Source organism: Oncorhynchus nerka, linkage group LG9b (genome assembly GCF_034236695.1).
Source record: "Oncorhynchus nerka isolate Pitt River linkage group LG9b, Oner_Uvic_2.0, whole genome shotgun sequence".
Lineage (NCBI taxonomy): Eukaryota > Metazoa > Chordata > Actinopteri > Salmoniformes > Salmonidae > Oncorhynchus > Oncorhynchus nerka.
The window spans coordinates 43726477-43745724 of NC_088424.1; the positions used below are offsets into that span (position 1 = coordinate 43726477).

The 19248-nt window shown below is 44.2% G+C and overlaps 1 protein-coding gene and 1 long non-coding RNA gene across 3 annotated transcripts in view; one reads left to right on the forward strand and one right to left on the reverse strand.

The window, feature by feature from the left end:
* Positions 1-600: 600 nt before the first annotated feature.
* LOC115136443 (uncharacterized) lies at positions 601-1911 on the reverse strand. Of its 2 annotated transcripts, none has more exons than XR_003864623.2 (3): positions 1811-1911; positions 1425-1496; positions 601-1010 (listed from the first exon to the last, which is right to left on the reverse strand). It is a non-coding gene; the product is annotated as an uncharacterized LOC115136443 (long non-coding RNA). The 2 variants fall into 2 exon arrangements; XR_003864624.2 differs by having other exon boundaries at positions 1315-1496.
* A 2468-nt stretch (positions 1912-4379) lies between these two features.
* Positions 4380-19248, forward strand: part of LOC115122745 (epidermal growth factor receptor substrate 15-like 1) — a 99775-nt gene continuing 84906 nt past the window's right edge. The window contains exons 1-6 of the mRNA XM_065013758.1: positions 4380-4449; positions 5192-5233; positions 15822-15911; positions 16049-16096; positions 16189-16284; positions 16728-16799. Coding sequence (XP_064869830.1) covers positions 4423-4449; positions 5192-5233; positions 15822-15911; positions 16049-16096; positions 16189-16284; positions 16728-16799 — 375 coding nt within the window. The 5' untranslated portion in view covers positions 4380-4422. The remainder of the gene's footprint in view (positions 4450-5191; positions 5234-15821; positions 15912-16048; positions 16097-16188; positions 16285-16727; positions 16800-19248) is intronic.

The following is a 19248-nucleotide window of genomic DNA, read 5'->3' on the forward strand; positions in this document are numbered from 1 at the left end:
CTCAATAAATGAATGCTAGAACATTGGTAGCCAGTGTTAGCTATTTGTATCTAGTCTCCGAATAATTGCATAACGGTGCAAGTTAGGCATGGTACCGTTTGTTTGCATGTGAGCACGTCTTTTTTTGTTGTCAATCCTGTCAATGTTAAAGGATCACACATGCCTCAGCACACATAGAAGGTTACTTTGCCTGCTTGCAAATGTGTGCTAAAAGTGGGTCTGTTTCATAGTATTTCTGATTTGTTTTGTTATTTATTTTATTACAGAAAAACACGGAACCACCACTGCAATATAGGCCTACACTTGTTCCACTGTCCCCATAGGAGAATCCGTTCTGGTCCCAGGTAGAACTCTTTCGGGCTCCATTCCACAGAGGGTTTTTCATGGAACCAAAAAGACTTCTACCTGGAACCCTTTTGGAACCCCTTTCTCAAACATCTGTCTGGTAGCACCACCAACTTTGAAGGTTTTCATCAACCTCTGCTCAGACTTAAATAGCAGTGTTCCAAGAACCTCCACCAGGGGTGCTGTAGTATCCTCAAATTGACAAAAAAGGAGACACAAGAGGGCACCCCATATTCATTTTAGATCCCAAGGGGTCTTTATTTTCATACTTATGCTCTCACTCTCATCGCTATCTCATTTGCCATCCACTCATGTCTTTTCTTGGAAGTCCGTACACACACACACACACACACACACACACACACACACACACACACACACACACACACACACACACACACACACACACACACACACACACACACATACAACTGTAGCATCTTGTTTACATTTCTCACATTTTAGGCGTCCATCTTTGGCCTTGGTTGGATCATGTTGCAATGAGATGGACACAGAGGTATGTATGTACAGTCTTTTTCAGTCTGGTGTCAAATGAGTTGAACAGGAGAAGAGAATGAGGATGCTTGTGGAGGGAGAGCAGTGTGGGTGGTGGGTAGAACAGCTGCAGGGACGGTGATTGGTTGCTCTGGCTCATCACTTATTGACTAAAAGAAAGATAGATTTAGAAATGATTTCAACCTTGCCATAGTTCAACAGCTGAAAAGCCTTCACTAACGTACTCCCAGAGAAAGCAAGACATTTAGTATTCACTGAATGAAGTAGCCTCTCCATCCCCATTTACAATTTAATTAATACATTTTAAAAAAAATCCTATAGCACATTCAATTACATTATTGCTCCTCTACATTGCTGCTCCTCTATCTACCTTGTACAATTCCATAATCATTGAATGAAGTAGCGTACTCGTACACATTTACAATTTAAATGAATACTAGCCCATATACTTACATGATTGTAGAATAGGCTACTCTGTTATCCACACTATAAGATATCGTTATGATTTCATTGGTCTTGTCAGGCATGATTTTAAGGTCTTCGATCGAAATTATAAGTTGTACCTCGTTCCCTTCTTCAGTGAAAAGTAGTTATGCATCCCCCATTCAATTCCGTTCGAGTGTGAATGCGTAGGCCTAGAGACAGTGGAACAATAAATCCATAGCTCCAGCACACAGTGGCATGTAGGGGTAGTGTATTACAATGTAAAATATGTATATATCCTATGTGTGTAAATTTTCACATCAAACTCCGTTATTATTGTACACTAGTCTACTCCCCTATCGACATAGTAAAATATATTGCCTATGTGCTTCCGACGATACGTCGAAAGCATACAACTCATTGTAGACAAAAAGTTATTATTTTCAAATCAACAAAATTTGCCTTAGCAACACAGTAGGGCTAAATATTTCCTAGTGGTATCACAACTTAAATATAACCTGCTTACTCCTCAGTCGGATCAAGGACATCTTGGTAATTCTTTTCATCGTCTCTAAGGAAACTATCTTGGCCAGACACTCTCGAAAATCGAGTGTACGGACCCCCTGGGAAAGCCTATGAACTCCTCTATTCGACTGAAAGCCACGGACACAACTCTTATTGGTTCTCTGATGTAGGCTACTGGGAACTGGTAACAACACAGTCTGTGATTAGCTAACAATATTTAGATTTGTATACAGCGAGATAGGACAACATACCATGCCATGAGTTGTTGAGGGAAAGACAGATTACCTGTAGATTGGACATCATCTTTTATAGGCCATTAACTATAACAGGAAATACACAAGCGGTGGCTCAAGGTGGCTACTTTGGCATGACGGCGTGCACAGGAAAAACATTACGTTTCTAACATTTATGGTTTAATACATTTAAATATAAACTATTCACCTTATGACTTTCATTAACACGCAGACGTTAGTATGGCGTTTGTATCATGTCATGTCAGTCAGATGTTCAATGGTAGGCGACAGCCACACGGTGGTGCAGTTGTCTAGGCTTAATTCTGGCACATATCATCCCCCACAGACGAGCCATGCAATGATTTACATCCAGACCTACAGTATGTCAGGCTTGAATTCGCCATGCCAAAAGTTTTCCCCCAGTTGCATGAACAATGAGGATATTTACTGCGATTTCTAATGTGAAAACACTAATGTACTGTCGCATAATACATTCAAAGGGCAATTTTGAAACATGTATCGTAAATGTTTTGCTATTGGATGAACTGGTTGTTAAAATAACTACATTGAAACAATATAATTATTTTGTGTTTTTATGACTAAACCAATGTACTCATTATATTTCACGGTTAACGTATATTTTGAATGGTTGTGTGCTGAAAGATGCCTACAAACAAAATGAATGCACAATGAAAGGCACAATATGTATGACTAGCTGCGTTACAAGTGTTACCAGTTTGTAGTTTTGTAGTTCTTTACTACTAAAATTCTCCACATACTTGTGAAAATAGTACCAAAGCAATAAAATAAAATAAAAACGGTAATAAAGACAGACAATAAATTAGAAAAATAGTGCGCCTGTTGAATAACAAGCACAGTAAATTAGCTAAATGCCTCGGCAATAAGTGATCCAACTTGACTGTTTATTCCCATTTATTGAATGTCTGTGTTCTATAATGACCATCATTTCTTTGCCAACATATTTTTCATAAAAGCTATAAGGAATGGAAAATCAAATCAAAGTTTATTTGTCACGTGCGCCGTATACAACAGGTGTAGGTAGACCTTACAGTGAAATGCTGAATACAACAGGTGTAGGTAGACCTTACAGTGAAATGCTGAATACAACAGGTGTATGTAGACCTTACAGTGAAATGCTGAATACAACAGGTGTAGGTAGACCTTACAGTGAAATGCTGAATACAACAGGCATAGATAGACCTTACAGTGAAATGCCGAATAAAACAGGCATAGATAGACCTTACAGTGAAATGCTGAATACAACAGGTGTAGGTAGACCTTACAGTGAAATGCTGAATACAACAGGTGTAGGTAGACCTTACAGTGAAATGCTGAATACAACAGGTGTAGGTAGACCTTACAGTGAAATGCTGAATACAACAGGTGTATGTAGACCTTACAGTGAAATGCTGAATACAACAGGTGTATGTAGACCTTACAGTGAAATGCTGAATACAACAGGTGTAGGTAGACCTTACAGTGAAATGCTGAATACAACAGGCATAGATAGACCTTACAGTGAAATGCCGAATAAAACAGGCATAGATAGACCTTACAGTGAAATGCTGAATACAACAGGTGTAGGTAGACCTTACAGTGAAATGCTGAATACAACAGGTGTAGGTAGACCTTACAGTGAAATGCTTACTTACAGGCTCTAACCAATAGTGCAAAAAAGGTATTAGGTGAACAATAGGTAAGTAAAGAAATTAAACAACAGTAAAAAGACAGGCTATATACAGTAGCGAGACTATAAAAGTAGCGAGGCTACATGCATACACCGGTTAGTCAGGCTGGTTGAGGTAGTATGTACATGTAGATATGGTTAAAGTGACTATGCATATATGATGAACAGAGAGTAGCAGCAGCGTAAAAGAGGGGGTGGAGGGACACAATGCAGATAGCCCGGTTAGCCAGTGTGCTGGACCACTGGTTGGTCGGGCCAATTGAGGTAGTATGTACATGTAGATATGGTTAAAGTGACTATGCATATAAGATAAACAGAGAGTAGCAGCAGCGTAAAATAGGGATGGGGGGGGGGGGGGGGGGTGGCACACAATGCAAATAGTCTGGGTACCCATTTGGTTACCTGTTCAGGAGTCTTATTGCTTGGGGGTAAAAACTGTTGAGTAGCCTTTTTGTCCTAGACTTGGCACTGAATAGAAGGGTGAACAATGGAAAAGGGTGTAGCTAGTTCTATTCTATTGTTTTATTTTATTCGGTGTTACTGAAAATAACAAGTTTTCCCTCCCCATGCATTCATGCTCCTCCACACCACTGATGTCAACAATGTCGAGCTGTCAGTGGTGAGGCGCGTCGTAGCTTCAAGGGTGTGCGCGTTCTCGACACAGCAGGAAATATGGCGGCGCTCATGACTCTCACCCAGGTAACTCCAAATACGTACTTTCCAGATGTTTTTGCTATGGTTAAATGGTGTACATTAGCTAGTTATTCACACATCTCGAAAGTGATTGAATTATATGGTAACCACTAGCCGAGAAGTCAAAGATTGATGCATGTCCCCTTGTTAGCTATCTAGCTAGCAGTTAGCATTTTAGCCAGCAACAGGAAGGGAGCCGACAATGTAGCTCAGTTGGTGTAGCTAAATGATTGCTATCTAGCTGTAACTATGTTTTCCTAATATCACGAATCACATTGACAATCAATGTTTTACTATCGTAGTTGTGTCAGTAATACTGTCACTGTCAAACAATTAGCTACTAGTCTATTTGAAGTTAGCTTGCAGCCAAGTCACCAAAAGTTGAACTGTTAGCTCCAGTGTTTGTTAGCTCAGCTGTAATTTCCTTCTTTATCTTCCTAATCGTCACTGTTCACACTGTTTATTATGGCTGTTGACTTGCTCATCATTATTACAAGTAATGTGGGTTGCTCTACTTAAGAGAGATGGTCATGGCAGACTTGAAACCACTTCATACTGACAGTGACACAGATTTAGATACTGATACTGTTGATTCGCTGTAACTTTACCTGTGACAACATAGGTTACATCTTGCAAGTATTCCCAAAATGTGTTGAATGTAAGTAGACCAAAATGTGTAAGTAAACGTGCTATTTATTATTATTTTTTTAAACTACATCTCCCCTGACGTTTCTTGATTTCTCTGCAGTTATCGAGTGGAAACCCAGTTTACGAAGTCTACTACAGACAGGTGAATGAATGATAATTTGTGCCATTTATGTTTTGTTTGTTACACCTATGTTGTCAATTTATTTGGTATGTCTCTACATAAGCTACAGCCACTCTGCTCCTTCCTTCTACAATGCATTACATTGCAGTTCCAATTAGGGATGTGACAAATGGACAATCTTGCTTAAGGTTTAAACGGCCATTTTTAATAAATCGGTTTTCCGTTAAAACGATAAGAACAATACATACAATTCCACATCAATTTACAATGCAGAATAATGGCGCTATTACATATGTATGACCGCAAGGGCTGATTAATGAAGTAATATCTACCGTAACCCTTTACAGACAACGCAGCTACAGTATAACATGTCGATAGCGACAATTGATAACTTTTCAGACAATAAAAAAAACAGTGCCGCATCAGGTCTGTACCTTTGCAGCGCCGCAGCTCGATATTATTTGGTTGACGGTTCTGATTGCCGAGTGATGGATTTGAGTCCCACTTCAGAAGCGACATTCCTTTACGGACAAGTAAAACGTCCGTTCATATCACCAGACAATGTTTCGTGTCGGCATTTGAAAACCCGTAGTGTAGCCTACCCTCACAGACAATCAAACATGCAGTAGCGGAGACACTTTCAAGGGGCCACGTCCCAATACGTCTGAAAAGCTGTATACAGGGCTAATGTTGCAGAGTGGCTGTATACAGGGCTAATGAGCAGAGTGGCTGTATACAGGGCTAATGAGCAGAGTGGCTGTATACAGGGCTAATGTTGCAGAGTGGCTGTATACAGGGCTAATGAGCAGAGTGGCTGTATACAGGGCTAATGTTGCAGAGTGGCTGTATACAGGGCTAATGTTGCAGAGTGGCTGTATACAGGGCTAATGTTGCAGAGTGGCTGTATACAGGGCTAATGAGCAGAGTGGCTGTATACAGGGCTAATGAGCAGAGTGGCTGTATACAGGGCTAATGTTGCAGAGTGGCTGTATACAGGGCTAATGAGCAGAGTGGCTGTATACAGGGCTAATGTTGCAGAGTGGCTGTATACAGGGCTAATGAGCAGAGTGGCTGTATACAGGGCTAATGTTGCAGAGTGACTGTATACAGGGCTAATGAGCAGAGTGGCTGTATACAGGGCTAATGTTGCAGAGTGGCTGTATACAGGGCTAATGAGCAGAGTGGCTGTATACAGGGCTAATGAGCAGAGTGGCTGTATACAGGGCTAATGTTGCAGAGTGGCTGTATACAGGGCTAATGAGCAGAGTGGCTGTATACAGGGCTAATGAGCAGAGTGGCTGTATACAGGGCTAATGTTGCAGAGTGGCTGTATACAGGGCTAATGAGCAGAGTGGCTGTATACAGGGCTAATGAGCAGAGTGGCTGTATATAGGGCTAATGTTGCAGAGTGGCTGTATACAGGGCTAATGTTGCAGAGTGGCTGTATACAGGGCTAATGAGCAGAGTGGCTGTATACAGGGCTAATGAGCAGAGTGGCTGTATACAGGGCTAATGAGCAGAGTGGCTGTATACAGGGCTAATGTTGCAGAGTGGCTGTATACAGGGCTAATGAGCAGAGTGGCTGTATACAGGGCTAATGAGCAGAGTGGCTGTATACAGGGCTAATGAGCAGAGTGGCTGTATACAGGGCTAATGTTGCAGAGTGGCTGTATACAGGGCTAATGAGCAGAGTGGCTGTATACAGGGCTAATGAGCAGAGTGGCTGTATACAGGGCTAATGTTGCAGAGTGGCTGTATACAGGGCTAATGTTGCAGAGTGGCTGTATACAGGGCTAATGAGCAGAGTGGCTGAATACAGGGCTAATGAGCAGAGTGGCTGTATACAGGGCTAATGTTGCAGAGTGGCTGTATACAGGGCTATTGAGCAGAGTGGCTGTATATAGTGCTAATGTTCCAGAGTGGCTGTATACAGGGCTAATGAGCAGAGTGACTGTATACAGGGCTAATGAGCAGAGTGACTGTATACATGGCTAATGAGCAGAGTGGCTGTATACAGGGCTAATGAGCAGAGTGGCTGTATACAGGGCTAATGAGCAGAGTGGCTGTATACAGGGCTAATGTTGCAGAGTGGCTGTATACAGGGCTAATGAGCAGAGTGGCTGTATACAGGGCTAATGTTGCAGAGTGGCTGTATACAGGGCTAATGAGCAGAGTGACTGTATACAGGGCTAATGAGCAGAGTGACTGTATACAGGGCTAATGTTGCAGAGTGGCTGTATACAGGGCTATTGAGCAGAGTGGCTGTATACAGGGCTAATGTTGCAGAGTGGCTGTATACAGGGCTAATGTTGCAGAGTGGCTGTATACAGGGCTAATGTTGCAGAGTGGCTGTATACAGGGCTAATGTTGCAGAGTGGCTGTATACAGGGCTAATGTTGCAGAGTGGCTGTATACAGGGCTAATGAGCAGAGTGGCTGTATACAGGGCTAATGTTGCAGAGTGGCTGTATACAGGGCTAATTAGCAGAGTGGCTGTATACAGGGCTAATGTTGCAGAGTGGCTGTATACAGGGCTAATGTTGCAGAGTGGCTGTATACAGGGCTAATGAGCAGAGTGGCTGTATACAGGGCTAATGAGCAGAGTGGCTGTATACAGGGCTAATGAGCAGAGTGGCTGTATACAGGGCTAATGTTGCAGAGTGGCTGTATACAGGGCTATTGAGCAGAGTGGCTGTATACAGTGCTAATGTTGCAGAGTGGCTGTATACAGGGCTAATGAGCAGAGTGACTGTATACAGGGCTAATGAGCAGAGTGGCTGTATACAGGGCTAATGAGCAGAGTGGCTGTATACAGGGCTAATGAGCAGAGTGGCTGTATACAGGGCTAATGAGCAGAGTGGCTGTATACAGGGCTAATGTTGCAGAGTGGCTGTATACAGGGCTAATGTTGCAGAGTGGCTGTATACAGGGCTAATGTTGTAGAGTGGCTGTATACAGGGCTAATGTTGTAGGGTGGCTGTATACAGGGCTAATGTTGCAGAGTGGCTGTATACAGGGCTAATGAGCAGAGTGGCTGTATACAGGGCTAATGTTGCAGAGTGGCTGTATACAGGGCTAATGTTGCAGAGTGGCTGTATACAGGGCTAATGTTGCAGAGTGGCTGTATACAGGGCTAATGTTGCAGAGTGGCTGTATACAGGGCTAATGTTGCAGAGTGGCTGTATACAGGGCTAATGAGCAGAGTGGCTGTATACAGGGCTAATGTTGCAGAGTGGCTGTATACAGGGCTAATGAGCAGAGTGGCTGTATACAGGGCTAATGAGCAGAGTGGCTGTATACAGGGCTAATGTTGCAGAGTGGCTGTATACAGGGCTAATGTTGCAGAGTGGCTGTATACAGGGCTAATGTTGTAGAGTGGCTGTATACAGGGCTAATGTTGTAGGGTGGCTGTATACAGGGCTAATGTTGCAGAGTGGCTGTATACAGGGCTAATGAGCAGAGTGGCTGTATACAGGGCTAATGTTGCAGAGTGGCTGTATACAGGGCTAATGTTGCAGAGTGGCTGTATACAGGGCTAATGTTGCAGAGTGGCTGTATACAGGGCTAATGTTGCAGAGTGGCTGTATACAGGGCTAATGAGCAGAGTGGCTGTATACAGGGCTAATGTTGCAGAGTGGCTGTATACAGGGCTAATGTTGCAGAGTGGCTGTATACAGGGCTAATGAGCAGAGTGGCTGTATACAGGGCTAATGAGCAGAGTGGCTGTATATAGGGCTAATGTTGCAGAGTGGCTGTATACAGGGCTAATGTTGCAGAGTGGCTGTATACAGGGCTAATGAGCAGAGTGGCTGTATACAGGGCTAATGAGCAGAGTGGCTGTATACAGGGCTAATGAGCAGAGTGGCTGTATACAGGGCTAATGTTGCAGAGTGGCTGTATACAGGGCTAATGAGCAGAGTGGCTGTATACAGGGCTAATGAGCAGAGTGGCTGTATACAGGGCTAATGAGCAGAGTGGCTGTATACAGGGCTAATGTTGCAGAGTGGCTGTATACAGGGCTAATGAGCAGAGTGGCTGTATACAGGGCTAATGTTGCAGAGTGGCTGTATACAGGGCTAATGAGCAGAGTGGCTGTATACAGGGCTAATGTTGCAGAGTGGCTGTATACAGGGCTAATGAGCAGAGTGGCTGTATACAGGGCTAATGAGCAGAGTGGCTGTATACAGGGCTAATGAGCAGAGTGGCTGTATACAGGGCTAATGAGCAGAGTGGCTGTATACAGGGCTATTGAGCAGAGTGGCTGTATATAGTGCTAATGTTGCAGAGTGGCTGTATACAGGGCTAATGAGCAGAGTGACTGTATACAGGGCTAATGAGCAGAGTGACTGTATACATGGCTAATGAGCAGAGTGGCTGTATACAGGGCTAATGAGCAGAGTGGCTGTATACAGGGCTAATGAGCAGAGTGGCTGTATACAGGGCTAATGAGCAGAGTGGCTGTATACAGGGCTAATGTTGCAGAGTGGCTGTATACAGGGCTAATGAGCAGAGTGGCTGTATACAGGGCTAATGTTGCAGAGTGGCTGTATACAGGGCTAATGAGCAGAGTGACTGTATACAGGGCTAATGAGCAGAGTGACTGTATACAGGGCTAATGTTGCAGAGTGGCTGTATACAGGGCTATTGAGCAGAGTGGCTGTATACAGGGCTAATGTTGCAGAGTGGCTGTATACAGGGCTAATGTTGCAGAGTGGCTGTATACAGGGCTAATGTTGCAGAGTGGCTGTATACAGGGCTAATGTTGCAGAGTGGCTGTATACAGGGCTAATGTTGCAGAGTGGCTGTATACAGGGCTAATGAGCAGAGTGGCTGTATACAGGGCTAATGTTGCAGAGTGGCTGTATACAGGGCTAATGAGCAGAGTGGCTGTATACAGGGCTAATGTTGCAGAGTGGCTGTATACAGGGCTAATGTTGCAGAGTGGCTGTATACAGGGCTAATGAGCAGAGTGGCTGTATACAGGGCTAATGAGCAGAGTGGCTGTATACAGGGCTAATGAGCAGAGTGGCTGTATACAGGGCTAATGTTGCAGAGTGGCTGTATACAGGGCTATTGAGCAGAGTGGCTGTATACAGTGCTAATGTTGCAGAGTGGCTGTATACAGGGCTAATGAGCAGAGTGACTGTATACAGGGCTAATGAGCAGAGTGGCTGTATACAGGGCTAATGAGCAGAGTGGCTGTATACAGGGCTAATGAGCAGAGTGGCTGTATACAGGGCTAATGAGCAGAGTGGCTGTATACAGGGCTAATGTTGCAGAGTGGCTGTATACAGGGCTAATGTTGCAGAGTGGCTGTATACAGGGCTAATGTTGTAGAGTGGCTGTATACAGGGCTAATGTTGTAGGGTGGCTGTATACAGGGCTAATGTTGCAGAGTGGCTGTATACAGGGCTAATGAGCAGAGTGGCTGTATACAGGGCTAATGTTGCAGAGTGGCTGTATACAGGGCTAATGTTGCAGAGTGGCTGTATACAGGGCTAATGTTGCAGAGTGGCTGTATACAGGGCTAATGTTGCAGAGTGGCTGTATACAGGGCTAATGTTGCAGAGTGGCTGTATACAGGGCTAATGAGCAGAGTGGCTGTATACAGGGCTAATGAGCAGAGTGGCTGTATACAGGGCTAATGTTGCAGAGTGGCTGTATACAGGGCTAATGTTGCAGAGTGGCTGTATACAGGGCTAATGAGCAGAGTGGCTGTATACAGGGCTAATGAGCAGAGTGGCTGTATACAGGGCTAATGTTGCAGAGTGGCTGTATACAGGGCTATTGAGCAGAGTGGCTGTATACAGTGCTAATGTTGCAGAGTGGCTGTATACAGGGCTAATGAGCAGAGTGACTGTATACAGGGCTAATGAGCAGAGTGGCTGTATACAGGGCTAATGTTGCAGAGTGGCTGTATACAGGGCTAATGTTGCAGAGTGGCTGTATACAGGGCTAATGTTGCAGAGTGGCTGTATACAGGGCTAATGTTGCAGAGTGGCTGTATACAGGGCTAATGTTGCAGAGTGGCTGTATACAGGGCTAATGAGCAGAGTGGCTGTATACAGGGCTAATGAGCAGAGTGGCTGTATACAGGGCTAATGTTGCAGAGTGGCTGTATACAGGGCTAATGTTGCAGAGTGGCTGTATACAGGGCTAATGTTGCAGAGTGGCTGTATACAGGGCTAATGAGCAGAGTGGCTGTATACAGGGCTAATGAGCAGAGTGGCTGTATACAGGGCTAATGTTGCAGAGTGGCTGTATACAGGGCTATTGAGCAGAGTGGCTGTATACAGGGCTAATGTTGCAGAGTGGCTGTATACAGGGCTAATGTTGCAGAGTGGCTGTATACAGGGCTAATGAGCAGAGTGGCTGTATACAGGGCTAATGAGCAGAGTGGCTGTATACAGGGCTAATGAGCAGAGTGGCTGTATACAGGGCTAATGTTGCAGAGTGGCTGTATACAGGGCTATTGAGCAGAGTGGCTGTATACAGTGCTAATGTTGCAGAGTGGCTGTATACAGGGCTAATGAGCAGAGTGACTGTATACAGGGCTAATGAGCAGAGTGGCTGTATACAGGGCTAATGAGCAGAGTGGCTGTATACAGGGCTAATGAGCAGAGTGGCTGTATACAGGGCTAATGAGCAGAGTGGCTGTATACAGGGCTAATGTTGCAGAGTGGCTGTATACAGGGCTAATGTTGCAGAGTGGCTGTATACAGGGCTAATGTTGTAGAGTGGCTGTATACAGGGCTAATGTTGTAGGGTGGCTGTATACAGGGCTAATGTTGCAGAGTGGCTGTATACAGGGCTAATGAGCAGAGTGGCTGTATACAGGGCTAATGTTGCAGAGTGGCTGTATACAGGGCTAATGTTGCAGAGTGGCTGTATACAGGGCTAATGTTGCAGAGTGGCTGTATACAGGGCTAATGTTGCAGAGTGGCTGTATACAGGGCTAATGTTGCAGAGTGGCTGTATACAGGGCTAATGAGCAGAGTGGCTGTATACAGGGCTAATGAGCAGAGTGGCTGTATACAGGGCTAATGTTGCAGAGTGGCTGTATACAGGGCTAATGTTGCAGAGTGGCTGTATACAGGGCTAATGAGCAGAGTGGCTGTATACAGGGCTAATGAGCAGAGTGGCTGTATACAGGGCTAATGTTGCAGAGTGGCTGTATACAGGGCTATTGAGCAGAGTGGCTGTATACAGTGCTAATGTTGCAGAGTGGCTGTATACAGGGCTAATGAGCAGAGTGACTGTATACAGGGCTAATGAGCAGAGTGGCTGTATACAGGGCTAATGTTGCAGAGTGGCTGTATACAGGGCTAATGTTGCAGAGTGGCTGTATACAGGGCTAATGTTGCAGAGTGGCTGTATACAGGGCTAATGTTGCAGAGTGGCTGTATACAGGGCTAATGTTGCAGAGTGGCTGTATACAGGGCTAATGAGCAGAGTGGCTGTATACAGGGCTAATGAGCAGAGTGGCTGTATACAGGGCTAATGTTGCAGAGTGGCTGTATACAGGGCTAATGTTGCAGAGTGGCTGTATACAGGGCTAATGTTGCAGAGTGGCTGTATACAGGGCTAATGAGCAGAGTGGCTGTATACAGGGCTAATGAGCAGAGTGGCTGTATACAGGGCTAATGTTGCAGAGTGGCTGTATACAGGGCTATTGAGCAGAGTGGCTGTATATAGTGCTAATGTTGCAGAGTGGCTGTATACAGGGCTAATGAGCAGAGTGACTGTATACAGGGCTAATGAGCAGAGTGGCTGTATACAGGGCTAATGAGCAGAGTGGATGTATACAGGGCTAATGAGCAGAGTGGCTGTATACAGGGCTAATGAGCAGAGTGGCTGTATACAGGGCTAATGAGCAGAGTGGCTGTATACAGGGCTAATGAGCAGAGTGGCTGTATACAGGGCTAATGAGCAGAGTGGCTGTATACAGGGCTAATGAGCAGAGTGGCTGTATACAGGGCTAATGAGCAGAGTGGCTGTATACTACAGGGCTAATGTTGCAGAGTGGCTGTATACAGGGCTAATGAGCAGAGTGACTGTATACAGGGCTAATGTTGCAGAGTGGCTGTATACAGGGCTAATGAGCAGAGTGGCTGTATACAGGGCTAATTTTGCAGAGTGGCTGTATACAGTGCTAATGTTGCAGAGTGGCTGTATACAGGGCTAATGAGCAGAGTGGCTGTATACAGGGCTAATGAGCAGAGTGGCTGTATACAGGGCTAATGAGCAGAGTGGCTGTATACAGGGCTAATGAGCAGAGTGGCTGTATACAGGGCTAATGAGCAGAGTGGCTTTATACAGGGCTAATGTTGCAGAGTGGCTGTATACAGGGCTAATGAGCAGAGTGACTGTATACAGGGCTAATGTTGCAGAGTGGCTGTATACAGGGCTAATGAGCAGAGTGGCTGTATACAGGGCTAATTTTGCAGAGTGGCTGTATACAGTGCTAATGTTGCAGAGTGGCTGTATACAGGGCTAATGAGCAGAGTGACTGTATACAGGGCTAATGAGCAGAGTGGCTGTATACAGGGCTAATGTTGCAGGGTGGCTGTATACAGGGCTAATGTTGCAGGGTGGCTGTATACAGGGCTAATGAGCAGAGTGGCTGTATACATGGCTAATGAGCAGAGTGGCTGTATACAGGGCTAATGAGCAGAGTGGCTGTATACAGGGCTAATGAGCAGAGTGGCTGTATATAGGGCTAATGTTGTAGAGTGGCTGTATACAGGGCTAATGTTGCAGAGTGGCTGTATACAGGGCTAATGAGCAGAGTGGCTGTATACAGGGCTAATGTTGCAGAGTGGCTGTATACAGGGCTAATGAGCAGAGTGGCTGTATACAGGGCTATTGAGCAGAGTGGCTGTATACAGGGCTATTGAGCAGAGTGGCTGTATACAGGGCTAATGTTGCAGAGTGGCTGTATACAGGGCTAATGTTGTAGAGTGGCTGTATACAGGGCTAATGTTGCAGAGTGGCTGTATACAGGGCTAATGAGCAGAGTGGCTGTATACAGGGCTAATGTTGCAGAGTGGCTGTATACAGGGCTAATGAGCAGAGTGGCTGTATACAGGGCTATTGAGCAGAGTGGCTGTATACAGGGCTATTGAGCAGAGTGGCTGTATACAGGGCTAATGTTGCAGAGTGGCTGTATACAGGGCTAATGAGCAGAGTGGCTGTATACAGGGCTAATGAGCAGAGTGGCTGTATACAGGGCTATTGAGCAGAGTGGCTGTATACAGGGCTATTGAGCAGAGTGGCTGTATACAGGGCTAATGTTGCAGAGTGGCTGTATACAGGGCTAATGAGCAGAGTGGCTGTATACAGGGCTAATGAGCAGAGTGGCTGTATACAGGGCTAATGAGCAGAGTGGCTGTATACAGGGCTAATGTTGCAGAGTGGCTGTATACAGGGCTAATGTTGCAGAGTGGCTGTATACAGGGCTAATGTTGCAGAGTGGCTGTATACAGGGCTAATGTTGCAGAGTAGCTGTATACAGGGCTAATGAGCAGAGTGGCTGTATACAGGGCTAATGAGCAGAGTGGCTGTATACAGGGCTAATGTTGCAGAGTGGCTGTATACAGGGCTAATGTTGCAGAGTGGCTGTATACAGGGCTAATGAGCAGAGTGGCTGTATACAGGGCTAATGAGCAGAGTGGCTGTATGCAGGGCTAATGAGCAGAGTGGCTGTATACAGGGCTATTGAGCAGAGTGGCTGTATACAGGGCTAATGTTGCAGAGTGGCTGTATACAGGGCTAATGAGCAGAGTGGCTGTATACAGGGCTAATGAGCAGAGTGGCTGTATACAGGGCTATTGAGCAGAGTGGCTGTATACAGGGCTATTGAGCAGAGTGGCTGTATACAGGGCTAATGTTGCAGAGTGGCTGTATACAGGGCTAATGAGCAGAGTGGCTGTATACAGGGCTAATGAGCAGAGTGGCTGTATACAGGGCTAATGAGCAGAGTGGCTGTATACAGGGCTAATGTTGCAGAGTGGCTGTATACAGGGCTAATGTTGCAGAGTGGCTGTATACAGGGCTAATGTTGCAGAGTGGCTGTATACAGGGCTAATGTTGCAGAGTAGCTGTATACAGGGCTAATGAGCAGAGTGGCTGTATACAGGGCTAATGAGCAGAGTGGCTGTATACAGGGCTAATGTTGCAGAGTGGCTGTATACAGGGCTAATGTTGCAGAGTGGCTGTATACAGGGCTAATGAGCAGAGTGGCTGTATACAGGGCTAATGAGCAGAGTGGCTGTATGCAGGGCTAATGAGCAGAGTGGCTGTATACAGGGCTAATGAGTAGAGTGGCTGTATACCGGGCTAATGTTGCAGAGTGACTGTATACAGGGCTAATGAGCAGAGTGGCTGTATACAGGGCTAATGAGCAGAGTGGCTGTATACAGGGCTAATGAGCAGAGTGGCGTATACAGGGCTAATGTTGCAGAGTGACTGTATACAGGGCTAATGAGCAGAGTGGCTGTATACAGGGCTAATGAGTAGAGTGACTGTATACAGGGCTAATGAGCAGTGTGGCTGTATACAGAAGCACAACCAGCTGATTACATTACCTCCATTCCGTTCCCCCATTGAAGGTGGATCTGGGAGACACTGGGACAGTAGGAGCTGCAGATGCTGCTCAGTTCCTGAAGAAATCAGGCCTTTCAGACAGTACCTTAGGAAAAGTGAGTAGCAGACCCACACACACACACACACACACATACACACACACACACACACACACCACTCTCAGTAAACTGCACACTTCATATCCAAGACTCCAACTACATACAGCTACACCATATTATTTGACCATTTTCAGATCTGGGATTTGGCCGATCCAGAAAGGAAGGGCTTCTTGGACAAACGGGTAAATAAAATGAACCACTCTATTACTTCTTACTACCAAATAATGAATGATTTCCCACATGAACCACTGACCAGATCCTCTGTTCCTCCCAGGGTTTCTTTGTAGCGTTGAGGTTGGTGGCCTCCGCTCAGGGTGGCAACGACATCAGTCTCAACAACCTCAATCAGACTCTAGCAGCACCCAAGTTTGTGAGTGATACTTTACTTACTTACCACCAACTATATTGTCCTCGTAGGGAACGTGTGTTTGTAGTATCGTATGTAATTATTATGTTTTAAAACAAAAGTAGAAACATGCACTTGATCTTCTCAATCATTTCAGCAATGAACACACCATGAATAAGTTATCTAGCTAACCTGCCTAAATAATCTGAAATAACTTTGTTTTAGCAGGTTAAGTTTGAAATAGAAATGGTCCAATTGACTCAACAACCAAAAAAACACATGTCTAAGTTTATCTTTCTTAATGTATCAGAAAATCAACAGTTATTTCTGGTTGTTTATTAAAGTTAGCTGGCGTTGATACCCCTCTGTTGATCTTATCTTCATTGGGGTAATCTCAGTCGTCATATCAGTTAAGAACTACCGTGGTCTTTATTGAAACAATCTAAGTTGTTTTTGTATTGTTGCAGAGAGACACAAATACTCCGTTGCTCAGCACATCGCTGAGTACACCTTCATCTGATTCCCACTGGGCTGTAAGGGTGAGCATTCATACCTGTTGTACGTAGAAATGAATCAATCAATGATAGATATGCTGTGCCTTCAGAAAGCATTCAAATCAAAGTCTATTTGTCACGTGCGCCGAATACAACAAGTGTAGGTAGACCTTACAGTGAAATGCTTAATACAACAGGTGTAGGTAGACCTTACAGTGAAATGCTGAATACAACAGGTATAGGTAGACCTTACAGTGAAATGCTTAATACAACAGGTGTAGGTAGACCTTACAGTGAAATGCTGAATACAACAGGTGTAGGTAGACCTTACAGTGAAATGCTGAATACAACAGGTGTAGGTAGACCTTACAGTGAAATGCTGAATACAACAGGTGTAGGTAGACCTTACAGTGAAATGCTTACTTACAGGCTCTAACCTATAGTGCAAAAAAGGTATTAGGTGAACAATAGGTAAGTATCCTTATTCCACATTTTGTTGTGTTATAGCCTGAATTCAAAATGGATTAGCCAGCTAGCCGGGTAATGATGACAAAATGGATTAGCCAGCTAGCCGGGTAATGATGACAAAATGGATTAGCCAGCTAGCCGGGTAATGATGACAAAATGGATTAGCCAGCTAGCCGGGTAATGATGACAAAATGGATTAGCCAGCTAGCCGGGTAATGATGACAAAATGGATTAGCCAGCTAGCCGGGTAATGATGACAAAATGGATTAGCCGGGTAATGATGACAAAATGGATTAGCCAGCTAGCCGGGTAATGATGACAAAATGGATTAGCCAGCTAACCGGGTAATGATGACAAAATGGATTAGCCAGCTAACCGGGTAATGATGATAAAATGGATTAGCCAGCTAGCCGGGTAATGATGACAAAATGGATTAGCCAGCTAACCGGGTAATGATGATAAAATGGATTAGCCAGCTAGCCGGGTAATGATGACTAAATGGATTAGCCAGCTAGCCGGGTAATGATGACAAAATGGTTCATGATGACAAAATGAAAACATGTTTTTCAAATTTTTTTTAGAAAATGAAATATAGAAATATCTAATTTACGTACACTGTAAGTATTCACACACCTGAGTCAATACGTCTTAGAATCAATCACTTTTGGCAGCGATTACAGCTGTGAGTCATTCTGGGTAAGTCTCTAAGAGGTTTGCACACCTGCATTGTAAACATCTTGCCCAGTATTCTTTTCTAAATTCTTCATGCTCTGTCAAATTGGATGTCGATCATTGCTAGACAACCATTTTCAAGTCTTTCCATAGATTTTCAGGCAGATTTAAGTCAAAACTGTTCACTGTCTTCTTGGTAAGCAACTCCAGTGTAGATTTGGCCTTGTGTTTTAGGTTATTATCCTGCTGAAAGGTGAATTCGACTCCCAGTTTCTGGTGGAAAGCAAACTGAACCAGGTTTTACGGTCATGAAAATCCTGGATAATTCATGGATTTTTTAAAATTGTGTTTTCCATGCCTGGAAAAGTATGAAATCAAAAAAGTAATGGAAATGAATTTCTGTTAATGTAATTTATTTAGGCACAGTTTTAAAATACTTTATTGATGAAGAAGAAGTCAAAGGTATCAGCTAGGATCGGAGTGTCATTTAGCGCTCATCACCTGCGTGTTTGTGAGACAAGTGAGCAGTTGTTCAAGGAGAGTCAATTTACAGCAGCAGGTGGAACTAGCCTATAAAATATGATAGGGAACAGACTAATAGCTTGGTAGCCCATTCAAAACATATCGTGTACCCTCTAGTTGACTGTTTAACTATTATTAGCATGTTTTCATCTTTTCGTCATGTCCCAAAAAAACTTTACAACACTTGCAAACACTATTATTGCACACAGAGTGAGTCCATGCAACTTATTATGTGACTTGTTAAGCACATTTCTACCCCTGAATGTATTTAGTTAGGCTTGCCATAACAAGGGGGTTGAATACTTATGGACTCGAGACATTTCAGCTTTTCATTTTTAATTAATTTGCAAAGAAATGGTAAAAACATGATTCCATTTTGGCATTATGTGATATTATGTGTAGGCCAGTAACACAAATTCTCAATTGAATCCATTTTAAATTCAGGCTCTAACACAATAAAAATGTGGTATAAATCCAGGGGTATGAATCATTTTTGAAGTCATTGTTTGTAGAACACATACCTTTAGTTAACAATTGACCTATACATGTTTGACAATGTATTTTTTTCATGTAGGAGAAATGCAGTGAGCTTAAATCCACGAAGGGATGACCAGAATTATGATGATTATAAACAGGCATAAGTCAATACTGCACCATTGGTAGATGGGTCTTCTGAGCTTCTCTTTCAATTGGTTTTGAGAAGGAGGTGAGGAGTAACCCCATGTAACATCTCTCTCTGTCTCCCTCTTTCCCTGTCTCTCTCTCCCTGTCTCTCTCTCTCCCTGTCTCTCTCTCTCCCTGTCTCTCTCTCTCCCTGTCTCTCTCTCTCTCT